General features: G+C 39.8%; 1 protein-coding gene across 2 annotated transcripts in view; it reads right to left on the minus strand.

The window, feature by feature from the left end:
- Window positions 1-9271, minus strand: part of RNF17 (ring finger protein 17) — a 124117-nt gene extending 114846 nt beyond the window's left edge. For both annotated transcript variants that reach the window (XM_003796695.1, XM_012809497.1), the window contains exons 1-3: window positions 9142-9271; window positions 6607-6701; window positions 2803-2894 (exon numbers count right to left, since the gene is read on the minus strand). In XM_003796695.1, the coding sequence (XP_003796743.1) occupies window positions 2803-2894; window positions 6607-6701; window positions 9142-9271 (317 nt within the window). The remainder of the gene's footprint in view (window positions 1-2802; window positions 2895-6606; window positions 6702-9141) is intronic.
- Window positions 9272-11778: the final 2507 nt, after the last annotated feature.

The following is an 11778-nucleotide window of genomic DNA, read 5'->3' on the forward strand; positions in this document are numbered from 1 at the left end:
AACCCACCACCTTAGGTGTACGTGGCCGGCGCCTTAGCCGCTTGAGCTACAGGCACCGAGCCAGTCTACTACCATATTAAATATGCTTTAGAAAGTTAAGTTAAAGGTTATAATAAAACCTAATTACCATCTGAGTAGGGTCCCAGTAAATTAATAAGAAGATTCTTTAACACTTCAGAAGTTGCAAAGTCTGTTTGATCCTGCAATTCCTCTTCTAGGTGTATATCCAAAGGACCAAAAATCATTTGGCAATAAAGATATTTGCACCAGATTGTTCACTGCAGCTCAATTCATAATTGCCAAGTCATAGAAGAAACCCAAGTGCCCATCGACCCATGAATGGGTTAATAAATTGTGGTATATGTATACCATGGAACACTATGCAGTATTAAAAAAAATGGAGACTTTACCTCTTTTATGTTTACATAGATGGAGCTGGAAAATATTCTTCTCAGTAAAGTATTTCAGGAATGGAAAAAAAATATCCAATGTACTCAGTACTACTGTGAAACCAATTTATAATCACTCACACTTGCATAAGAAAAATGAAACACAACTGGCCTAGGATGAAGGAGAGAAAGGGAGGGAGAGGGGCAGGAAGGAGGGTGGGTGGATAGAGGGTGGGTTAGTAGGGGGACCACATCTATGAAGCATATTGCAAGTACAAGCTGGATCTATCAGGTGTAGAACACAAATGTCTTAATGCTATAACTGGGTAAATGAGGTGAAGGCTATGTTGATTAATAGGATGTAAGCACTCCAATTGGTACAAATAATCAACACATTGAATCCCATAATGGCATAAATGTATTTATGAGCTATGTACAAATAATAAAAAAAAAAGTTGCAAAGTCAAATTTCACCAGTTTTTCAACCATGATCTATCCCATACCCAACTTTAGATGTAAACTTAACTAGTACTGAGAAGTGCCTTTAGAAAAACTATACAGCAAAATGTCAAAATACTATGATTCTTCATCTAACAAACATTACATGTTTATTCTCTGTCCTCTGTCTTTTAACCTGGAGATGTACAGGTATAAAATGTGGTTTATGCCCTTAAAGGTGCTTACAGACTACCAAGGAAAAACACACAGAAATAAGTGCAATGAAAAGTAACACAGGGCAGTGTCCATAGCTCAGTGGGTAGGGTGCCAGCCACATATACGAAGGTTGGTGGGTTTGAACCCGGCTGGGCCAGCTAAACAACAATGACAACTACAACAAAAAAATAGCTGGGCATTGTGGCGGACACCTATAGTCCCAGCTACTTGGGAGGCTGAGGCAAGAGAACTGCTTAAGCCCAAGAGTTAGAGGTTGCTGTGAGCTGTGACACCACAGCACTCTAACAAGGGTGACATAGTGAGACTGTCTCAAAAAAAAAAAAAAAGAAAAAGAAAAGTAACACAGGTGCTCATCTCTAGGTGGAGTGTGTTTAAAACATCTCTATAACAACTGGGCATGATAGCTCATGCCAATAGTCCCAGCTACTTAGGAGGCTGAGGCAGGAAGATTTCTTGAGCCCAAGAGTTCAAGGCTGCAGTGAGCCATGATCATACCACGGTACATCACAGACACAGTAAGCACTTTTCTCTTAAAAAAAAAAAAATTACAATTTCAAAAAGAGCTTTCACTAATGCATACCTGTGTAAAGTCTTATAGAAGAACAAAAAATGCATAAAGTCCCAAAGTTATTATTTTTCCTCATAAATCACCTCCCAAACCAACTCTTCCCAAAGTCTTCCATCTATTGTATTTGTGCTACTCTGAAGAATACAGAAAACAGCCAGGTGTACTGGCTCATGCCTGTAATCCTAGCATGTAGGAGGACAAGATAGAAGGATTACTTGAGACTAGAAGTTTGAGACCAGCCTGAGCAAATATTAAGACCCTGACTTTACAAAAAAACAGAGAAATTACCCAGGTGTTATCTTAAATATTGTTATTGTTATTAAATTTTAAGGCTTTTTAATTTTGTGAAGGCAAAAAATGGAAACCTAATAAGCACATGTATATGTAAAAAAAAAATAAAAATAAAATACCCAGGTGTGGTGGTGTATGCATATGGTCCCAACTATTTGGGAGGCTGAGGCAAGAGAATCACTTGCGTCTGGGAGTTCGAGGTTATAGGGAGCTATAATAATGCCACTGCACTTTAGCCCAGGGAACAGAAAAAAGACCCTATCTCAAAAAAAAAAAAAAAAAAAAAAAAAAAACCCGGCAGCACCTGTATCTTGGTGTGTAGGGCCATATACACCAAGGCTGGTAGGTCCAAACCCAGCTAGGACCAGCTAAACAACAATGACAACTGCAACAACAACAAAAAACAGGCATTGTGGTAGGCGCCTGTAGTCCTAGCTACTTGGGAGACTGAGGCAAGAGAATTGTTTAAGTCCAAAAATTTGAGGTTGCTTTGAGCTGTGATGCCATTGCACTCTACTGAGGACGACACAGAGAGACTCTGTCTCAAAAGAAGAAAAAAAAATCCCCAAAGAGAAATAAATTATTTTTTCTCTATAACTTCCTCTCATTCAGCACCAATAACTTAAGCTAGTACTGTACTCTCAGTCTTTCTCATTTTGATGTAGTAATCCTTGTATTCTTTTTAACTTTAAATAAGGACAAATGAATGTCGTTTCTTCAAGGAGCTGGATTCTCTATTCCATCAAAGCTAAGAGGAATTATGAACTTAAAGAGCACTCTCTAGTGGGTTAGAAACACAGATATAACATTTTATCAATATTTCTAAAATTATTTCAAAAAACGTATAACTTTACTGAAATAAGTACAGACAGAACATACATTTTAGGCGGCAGTTTTTCCATTAAAGAGTCTTCTTTAATATATCCATCTATTGAGTAGTAGCCTTGTCTCATATTTATAGCAGCAGCAACCTTAGGACAAAATATGATTTTAAAAAAGACAAAGTCATTCATTAAACTGTTTATCTAGAATCTAAACAATTATTTAGTATACCATTCATAGATAAAATTAATGATAACCCTTAAAACCCTGAAATCTCCTTTAAGTCAAGGAAAAAATTGTGCTTATATGATTTTTTGTTTGTTTGTTTGTTTTTTGAGACCAGAGTCTCAAGCTATTGCCCTTGGGTTGAGTGCCATGGTGTCACGGCTCACAGTAACCTCCAACTCTTGGGCTTGAGTGATCCTCTTGCCTCAGTATTTTTCCATTTTAGTAGAGACAGGGTCTCGCTTTTGCTCAGGTTGGTCTCGAATTTGTGAGCTCAAGCTATCCACCCTAGTGGCTAGGATTACAGGCATGAGCCACCACGCTCGGCCCTTACATGCTGTTTTTACCCAATTTTTATTTCTGAAAGAAATCAGTAATTTGGCCACTATTAGTTAATTAATGAAAACATTTTATTCTACTATAATTTTATTTTGTTTTTATATATTTTTGCAGTTTTTGGCCGGGGTTGGGTTTGAACCCATCACCTCCATATATGGGGCCAGTGCCCTAGTCCTTTGAGCCACAAGCGCCACCCTACTATAATTTTAAAGGAAACACTTGCAACAATATTTTAAAATTTTACTATACAAATTTTTAGTAATATCTTAAGATATGTTCAAAACTCTAAAATACTTAGTAATAAACTTAACAAGAAAAATACAAGCCCTACATAAAGAAACTTAAAACAATTTATCAGAGGTCTAAAACAAGAACCAAATAAAAGATAGTCATGCTGGGTTCCTGGAGATAAAGACTAAATATTATCCTAAAATCTATTGAACATAAAATTAATACAATTATTGGCTGGGCATGATGGCTCACACCTATAATCCTAGTACTCTGGGAGGCTGAGGCAAGTGGATTGCTTGCACTCAGGAATTTGAGACCAGCCTGAGCAAGAGCAAGACCCCATCTCTAAAAAAAAAATTTGCTGGACACTGGTTGGTGCCTGTAGTCCCAGCTACTGAGGAGACTGAGACAAGAGGATTGCTTAAGATAGGGTGACCAGACATCCCGTTTTTGGCGAGACAGTCCTGCTTTTTAACAATTTGTCCCACGGCATTTTTAAAAAGTCCCAATTTTTGGAAAGAATGCATGAACAGGCAGGAGAACAGAAAGGGAATATACGGTTTTCGGCTGCCATGTAGCTATTTCGCCAGAATATGAGTTTTATATTATTTTTGTTAATTTTATGTTAAACTGTAATAATAACAAATAATTGTTGAGAAGTGATTATTGAGAACTGCTTATCAAAGTTTGCATTGTTGTCAGGCCCTGCCCTGCCCCGTCCCCCGGCCATGTTGTCCCACTTTACAAATGTTAAAATCTGGTCAGCCTAGCTTAAGACTAAGAGTTTGAGGTTGCTATAAACTATGATGCCATGGCACTCTACCCAGGGTGACAAAGTGATACACTCATCTCCAAAAAAAAATGTATACAATTCTAAAGCTCATATGGGAAAATGTATAAGAATCACAAAAATTTTAACCATACAATTCATTAGAAATTTATCCTACTGATTAATAAGATTGTTATAAAACTACTGTAATCAAAACACTATGATATTGGCATAATAAATCAGCAGAACAAAACCTTGGAACAGATCTACATATCTATGGAAACTTAATATAAAGTACAAGAGACATTTCAGTCAAATAGAGGAAGGATTATTCAATAAATTGTGTGGGAAAGTCAGCTAATCATCCTGAGGAATAAAGTTATACACCTTAAGTTATAAAGTTATATTGCATAAAAAATAATACAATTAAACATAAACCTTTTTTAAAAAGTAATAAAAGTATTGAAGTAATATGTAACTTTGAAATAGGAAGGTCTGCCTAATCAAAATAAAAACAAACAAAAAAATCCTAGAAACTGGCTCGGCGCCTATAGCTCAACCGGCTAAGGCGCTAGCCACGTACACCTAAGGTGGCGGGTTCGAATCCCCAGCCCGACCCGCCAAACAACAATGACGGCTGCAACCAAAAAATAGCCGGGCGCTGTGGCGGGCGCCTGTGGTCCCAGCTACTTGGGAGGCGGAGGCAGGAGACTCGCTTGAGCCCAGGAGTTGGAGGTTGCTGTGAGCTGTGATGCCATGGCACTCTACCCAGGGGGATAGCTTGAGGCTCTGTCTCAAAAAAAAAAAAAATCCTAGAAACTAAGAAGGAGGGGAAGAATGTGAATATTGTTACTTGTCAATTACCTGGGCTAATAGCAGGGGGGTGTAGGACAAGGAGGAAGATAGGACAAGTCACTTATCTCCAAAAGTAAGAGTTAGAACAAAAATTAGGCAAAATGATACAAAATAGTTTATCACAACCCCAAAAGCAAAACCAGTATTTGTAAACACATTATAAACACTCCTACAGATGTTATCCAATATCCTAAAAAAAGATATAAGTATGATTTAAGACTGTTTAATATGAACTCACTTGCCAAAAAAGGCAAAAAGTTAAAATAAACTGTTATTGTGGGGTTTTTTTGAATATTAGAATAAGATGGCTGTAAACAGAGGCATTTCCAGCTCCCTGCTCACTCCCTTTCCCTGTACTTATTCCTCACCCACAAGACTGAATTTGTCAGGGGTTTACCACAATCACCATACGAAGGGAGCTCTCTGTCTTAACCAGGTGACCAGCAGCATCTCAGAAGCCCATGTCAAAAAAAGGAGAGGGGACAGGAATTTCCCACAATCAGGAGCATGGATAGCATAATTTCAAAAAATAGCTTCCCACATGTAAATATTTCTTCTACAATTTAAACCTTACAAATTACAGCGTATGTATTTTTTACCACATTTAATCAAAAATATCAGTCAATCCGCACCTAAATAATGAAAGGTTACTTTAGTAGCCTGGAAGTACATAGATTAACTTCCACATGATTCAGATTTGATTCTTACAATCCTGTGAAATAAGACAAAGCAGGTATTACATCCATCTCACAAATGAGGAAACAGAACAAGAATTGGTGTTCTAGATGCTATGCAACATTGCCACAGAGAACAACTGATACAAATCCTTGTCATCTCATCTCTCCACTGGAACCTTAAGAATTTACAGAGATTAAGACAACTTTCCATGAACACACTATATAAACTGAACTACTGAACTATTTGTATTTGTAGTAAATGTATAGCAGGTAAAGTAAATTTCACTTTACATCTGAAATTTGTTCTTATTCCTAATGGGCTGATAAAACCGCAGTCCTAATGGAACTGCTTTTAGTGCTTCTTCAGAAATACTTGAGTAAATAATCAGTTTTAGGCAGTAGTTGTACATATGCCTTTTTATGGTATGACATCTCTACAAATCTAAATTTGATGACAAAGGTTGAAGGGCCAGAAGAGTTCAAAATTTGTTTGCATGGTACTGGTGTGGAAAAGGGTGGGGGGAGGGTTTTAAAACGAATACACTCCATTAAAATAAACAAAAAGAGGTAATTTCTCACAGAAGTCTCCACAGAATGAAAATACGCAGGCTGATTAATTTATGACTTTATCCATTTTTTCTTGATATCTCTGAATAATGATAGTATATTATAATTATACATAATTATGAATAATTATTAAAAAAACATTTTTACCTTTAACATTAGGCTGTAATATGTTTAATATAAAAAAATTATAAAACTTACCTCACAATCAGGGCATGTAATTGTGCTGTATTCTTCAGTTACTAACAAGCACAGTTCACAAAAAGCATGTCCACACTGAAGTTCATGGTAATGACCTATTGATGAAATTCTACTGTGAATCAAACTTTCTATAGTTTGTTAAATGCTGAATGGGCAATACTGATCAAAGGGGGAACTCAAAGGGGATTCCACTACACAGGAAAAGATACCTACTTTAGCTTGAAATAGGTGACTTACTAAACAAAATTCAGGAGAAACTATTTAGAAGAAGGGAGAACAAACAATTCTGTAATCACATGGTATATGTGAATTTGCCATATCTTACTTATACACGTATAAAGTGCTCTGACATATTTCATTTGATCTTTGTAATATTACAATTAAGTAGGCTGGGGATATCATATCCATCACAGAGATGAAAAAATATTTTGATAATTTGGCTAACTAAATGGTATAATCCAGGTTTCAATTTAGTTCTAAAGTCTAATGTTCCTTTTCTTTTTTTCAAGACAGAGTCTCACTCTGTTTCGGAGGCTAGAGTGCTGTGGCATCATTCTAGCTCACAGCAACCTTAAACTCTTGGGCTGGAGAGATCCTCCTGCCTCAGCCTTCTAAGTAGCTGGGACTTCAGGGACTTGTATGTCAGGCTAGTTTTTCTATTTCTAGTAGAGACAGTCTCCCTGTTGCTCAAATTGGTCTTGAACGTCTGAGCTCAAGCAATTCTGTTTTGGCCTCACAGAGTGCTAGAATTACAGGCATGAGATACTGTTCGGGACCTCTAAAGCTTTCTTCAAAAATAAAATTAATACAATTATAATTCAGCAAGAATGCTATAATTATTTCACTAGAAAAAACTTTTAAAATGACAGCCTTCTGTAGTCCCAGCTACTCGGGAGGCTAAGGCAAAAGAATCACCTAAGCCCAAGAGCTGGAGGTTGCTATATGCTGTGACACCATGGCACTCTACCTAGGGCGACAAAGTGGGCAACTAAAAAATAAAAAAAATAAATAAATAAAATGACAACCTTTTAGCTGGATGCAATGACTCACACCTATAATCCTAGCACTCTTGAGAGGCAAAGGCGAGTGGACTGTTTGAGCTAGGGAGTTGGAGATCAGCCTGAGCAAGAGCTAGAACCCCCTCTCTACTAAAAATAAAAAAACTAGTGATGCATTGTGGGTGCCTTGTAGTCCCCCCTACTTGGGAGCATGAGGCAAGAGGATCAGGAGTTCAGGAGTTTGAGGTTGCTGTGAGTTATGACAACGCAGCACTCTACCCAGGGGAACCGAGTGAAACTGTCTTAAAAAAAAAAAAAAAAGGACAATTTTTTGAAATTATATATTACAATTTTCCCAGCCAAATGAAAGACCTTAAGTTTCTGCTTACAACGATGCTAAATCTGAAAGCCCTATTTAACTTCCAGATACTACATATTAAGAAATTAAAACTCTTAACTTTTTATAAAATTTCTGATACTGCACAAATCAAAATAACCTGTGGTGCATTACGGCTTACAAAGCACTTTTAATTCTATACACATACCACAGTTTTTCCAATTAGATATTTCTATTGGAAATACACATGTATGGAAGAATGACTGATTTTAAAAGGTTGTGCACTAGAAATTTATTATGTAATTGTTGTATCATTCAAAAATGGAGATTTTCTATGTAACAACAGCAGTGATCTAAACCCCAAGTAGGAGAAAGTGAGCTCTTTACCAAAAACACAACTTTCTCTGCAAAAGCTCACATCTCAGAGATGGAGTTCATCTTGAAAAGACTAAGAAACTGATCGAATGACCTTCACTTTGAAAGCATTAAATACTGAACAATTACATCGGGTAAATCATAAGAACTTTTAGTATCCCTAGAGATTAAACAATTCATCCCTGTCACTGACACTACACTCTCAAGGTATTTTAAGCTACATTAAAATAACTGTGTTCAATTGTGTAGACTAAATTAGCAGAACAAGAAAGTATTTTTCCCTCCATGTATTAAGACCAAAAACACCACCGCAGATAAGAACTATCGTTTTCCAACAGTGCATTAACTTTATTTCATAGGTTTTTTAAAAAAAAAAGCTTTTTAAAAGTCCAGGAACATTTCATAGTTACTCCTACAACAAAAACTACACAAGAAAATCAAGTTTCACTCCTTCTTGACTACAAAACAATGGGCTAAATTTCTACATCCACTTTCGTGAACCAGCCAACCCAGAGACGTGTGCCCAACGACTCTCCAGAGGGAAAGTGCCCGGACCCCCTCCCACGGGACGGTCGGTGAAAGCCAAGGTAGGGTCCGGAAGCTACCCTGACCTAACCCTGCGCAATCCTCTCGAGGATGAGCTGCAGCTGCTGGAAGGTCCGAGAAGCGGTTTCCACGGACACCCTGCTGGGGGAGGGGGACACAGCTCTCGAAGCCCCGCGCCCGTTCCCTGGGTCACAGCCGGGCCAGGCCTCGCTCCAGGCCACCTCCCACGCCAGAGGGCCGCTACTCCCGGTGGGGGCGGAGCAACGGTTGGGCCCTCACCTGATGCTCTGGACACCCTTCTTCCACACCGACTGCACTGGATCTCGGCGGGACCCCGAGGCCGACTCTTCCTCCCTATCTTCCGGTAGAAAGACAAGGCCAGCTGAGCCGTCGAGGCCTCCGCCGCCATCGCTGCCTCCCTCCTCCAGCGCCACAGCCGCGTGCCAGTCATCGCGTGCCGGCCCTCAAGACAATGACCAATCCTTGGCGCCCAAGGCTGAGCTTGGCCAATCAGTGGGCCAGGAGATTATAGCCCGCCCAGAGCTCCCCGTGCAGGGCGCACGCCTCCTGGGCGTTGAGGTGGTTTTGAGTTTCCCCTCTAGCCCACATATTTATTTCTATCGGGGATACCTTGTAGTCGTGAAGTGTTGTTTATTTTTCAGCTCTTTGCCCTCTGTAGCACTTTTGGACAACACAAATTCAGATTCTGTGTATTATTACCTACTTTGGGGGTGACTTCACAAGTGCCAAACACCCCTTTACTGAAGCAATTCCCCTTCCCTGTTATGTGTGGGGGCCAGAAGCCTAAACCCGAGTGCAGGGCCATAAGAGCTTAGCTGGCCGAAGGTGTCCTGGGGCGGCAGCTGCTGCTGCGTTCAAAGTAACCGCTGTTGAGCCTAACGATATGCAAGGCACTGGGCTGGGGAGTGGTTGGGGACGCTAAGAATATAAAAACAGGATTCTGCTGTAGAGCCGCGCAGTCCCTCACCTTAAAAAGAGGTAACTTCCGCTAAGGTAGCTTGTTGTAAGTGCCACACGCATATTAGAGACAGTAAGAATTACCGCGTTCTGAAGAGATGAAGTCTGTGTTGTCTACATTGGTATGGAGAAAGCCTTCCTAGAGGATGCTGGGTTTACACAAAATCTGCAAACCTAGGTAGCACGCGCACTTTCAGGAGCAAGTGGGAAACAAAGCATTCCAGGGAGGAAGAACACATAATCAAGGGAACGCAGGTAGGAGACCCAGCGGTTTCTATATAATTTAACTTATAAACCATTTAGCTAAAGTATGGGTTCCCTTAAAGTGAGCTTTCTGGAGAGGTATGTTAGGGAAGAATTTTATGGAGTCTTACATGTCGGCCCAAGGTCTTGACCCTTTAAGCAGTAGAGTGCCGAAGGTTTGCAAGCAAGGAATGAAATAATAACTTGGTAGCAATGTGGCAAGTGTATTTTGGGAGAAGCGCTTCTGGCAAGGTTGCTTTCTGCTGCTAAGATTAAAAGTCTCTCTATAGTCTTCATTTTCTCTTTTTTCTCTACATTGTGTATATGTGAAGTAGAAACAAGTATTTTTTTCCAAGGCTCAACCCTGCTCAGAAATCTTTCCACTTTGTTGCCTTCAAGAGGAATTACTGATCCCTAAACTATCCCCTATATGCCACTCATCCAGTAGTTTCTACTAATCTATAATGGAACTCAGGGTACTAGTCAAGCCAATATTCCTGTGTAACATGTTAATTCTTCTAGAATTTTGTGAATACTGTTCCTCACTCTCCTTATGTGGAATGCCCAGTCTTCCCTCTTCAATTCAGTCTCCTTGTCCTTTGTCGGTTAACTTTCAAAGCACTTTCTTCCTGAAACTTCTCACCTCTCCCCGTGTTCAATACTACTCTAGCAATCCTCCTTTTCCATTAGGATTGCTGTATTGTAATTTGAATAATAACAATCTCATTGCATAGGAGTTTCTCTTGAGCTAGTGTGGGTGACTCTATGTGAAATAAATAACACCTACTCATTTCCTTGGAACTGAGGGACCTGGGGAGGACCAACACCAGCAAGTATCTTCAGAGGAGATACAAGGGTGCACCCCCTCCCAACAATCCTCACAGGCTTTTATTCAAATCTCAGGGATGAGAAAATACAGCACAGCCGAAAGCTTTAAAGAGAGAGTGAAGGTTAGAAAACAAGTTTATCTTTAACTGTGTGATTGAACTCAGCACATACTGTTACTGCACTTCTGTCTTGTCTTTTTCTTATTACTACTAAATATGACTTAGGGCTGAGACAGAGTAAGCTGTGCCTACTGAGTTTGGTGTTTGTTTGTTTTTGTTTTTGAGGCAGAGTTTCACTATGTTGCCCTCGGTAGAGTGCTGTGGTGTCACAGCTCACAGCAACCTCAAACTCTTGGGTTTAACCCATTCTCTTGCCTCAGCCTCCCAAGTAGCTGGGACTACAGGCACCGGCCACAACGCCCAGCTAGTTTTTGTTGCAGTTGTCATTGTTCATTTTAGCTGGCCCAGGTTGAGTTCCAACCCACCAGGCTTGGTGTATGTAGCTGACGCCCTTACCAACTAAGCTACAGGCGCCACTGTGAGTTTTCTTTTTAATACTCAGGGCCAGCAGTGATGCTTGGCTTTTTCTCAGATCACTTTGTGTCTGATGCCTAACACTTTTAACCCTATACTCTATCCCGAATTTCCCCCTTTTTGTTTTTTAGAGCAGATTGAACTTTATTAAAGGGAAGTACAGGAGAGGGGTTTTAATCAGGTTGTTTTTAAAATAACTCAAGTTGGCTCGGCGCCTATAGCTCAACCGGCTAAGGCGCTAGCCACGTACACCTAAGGTGGCGGGTTCGAATCCCCAGCCCGGACCCGCCAAACAACAATGACGGCTGCAACCAAAAAATAGCCGGGCGTTGTG

Source organism: Otolemur garnettii, unplaced genomic scaffold (genome assembly GCF_000181295.1).
Source record: "Otolemur garnettii isolate 467f Iridium unplaced genomic scaffold, OtoGar3 scaffold00106, whole genome shotgun sequence".
Lineage (NCBI taxonomy): Eukaryota > Metazoa > Chordata > Mammalia > Primates > Galagidae > Otolemur > Otolemur garnettii.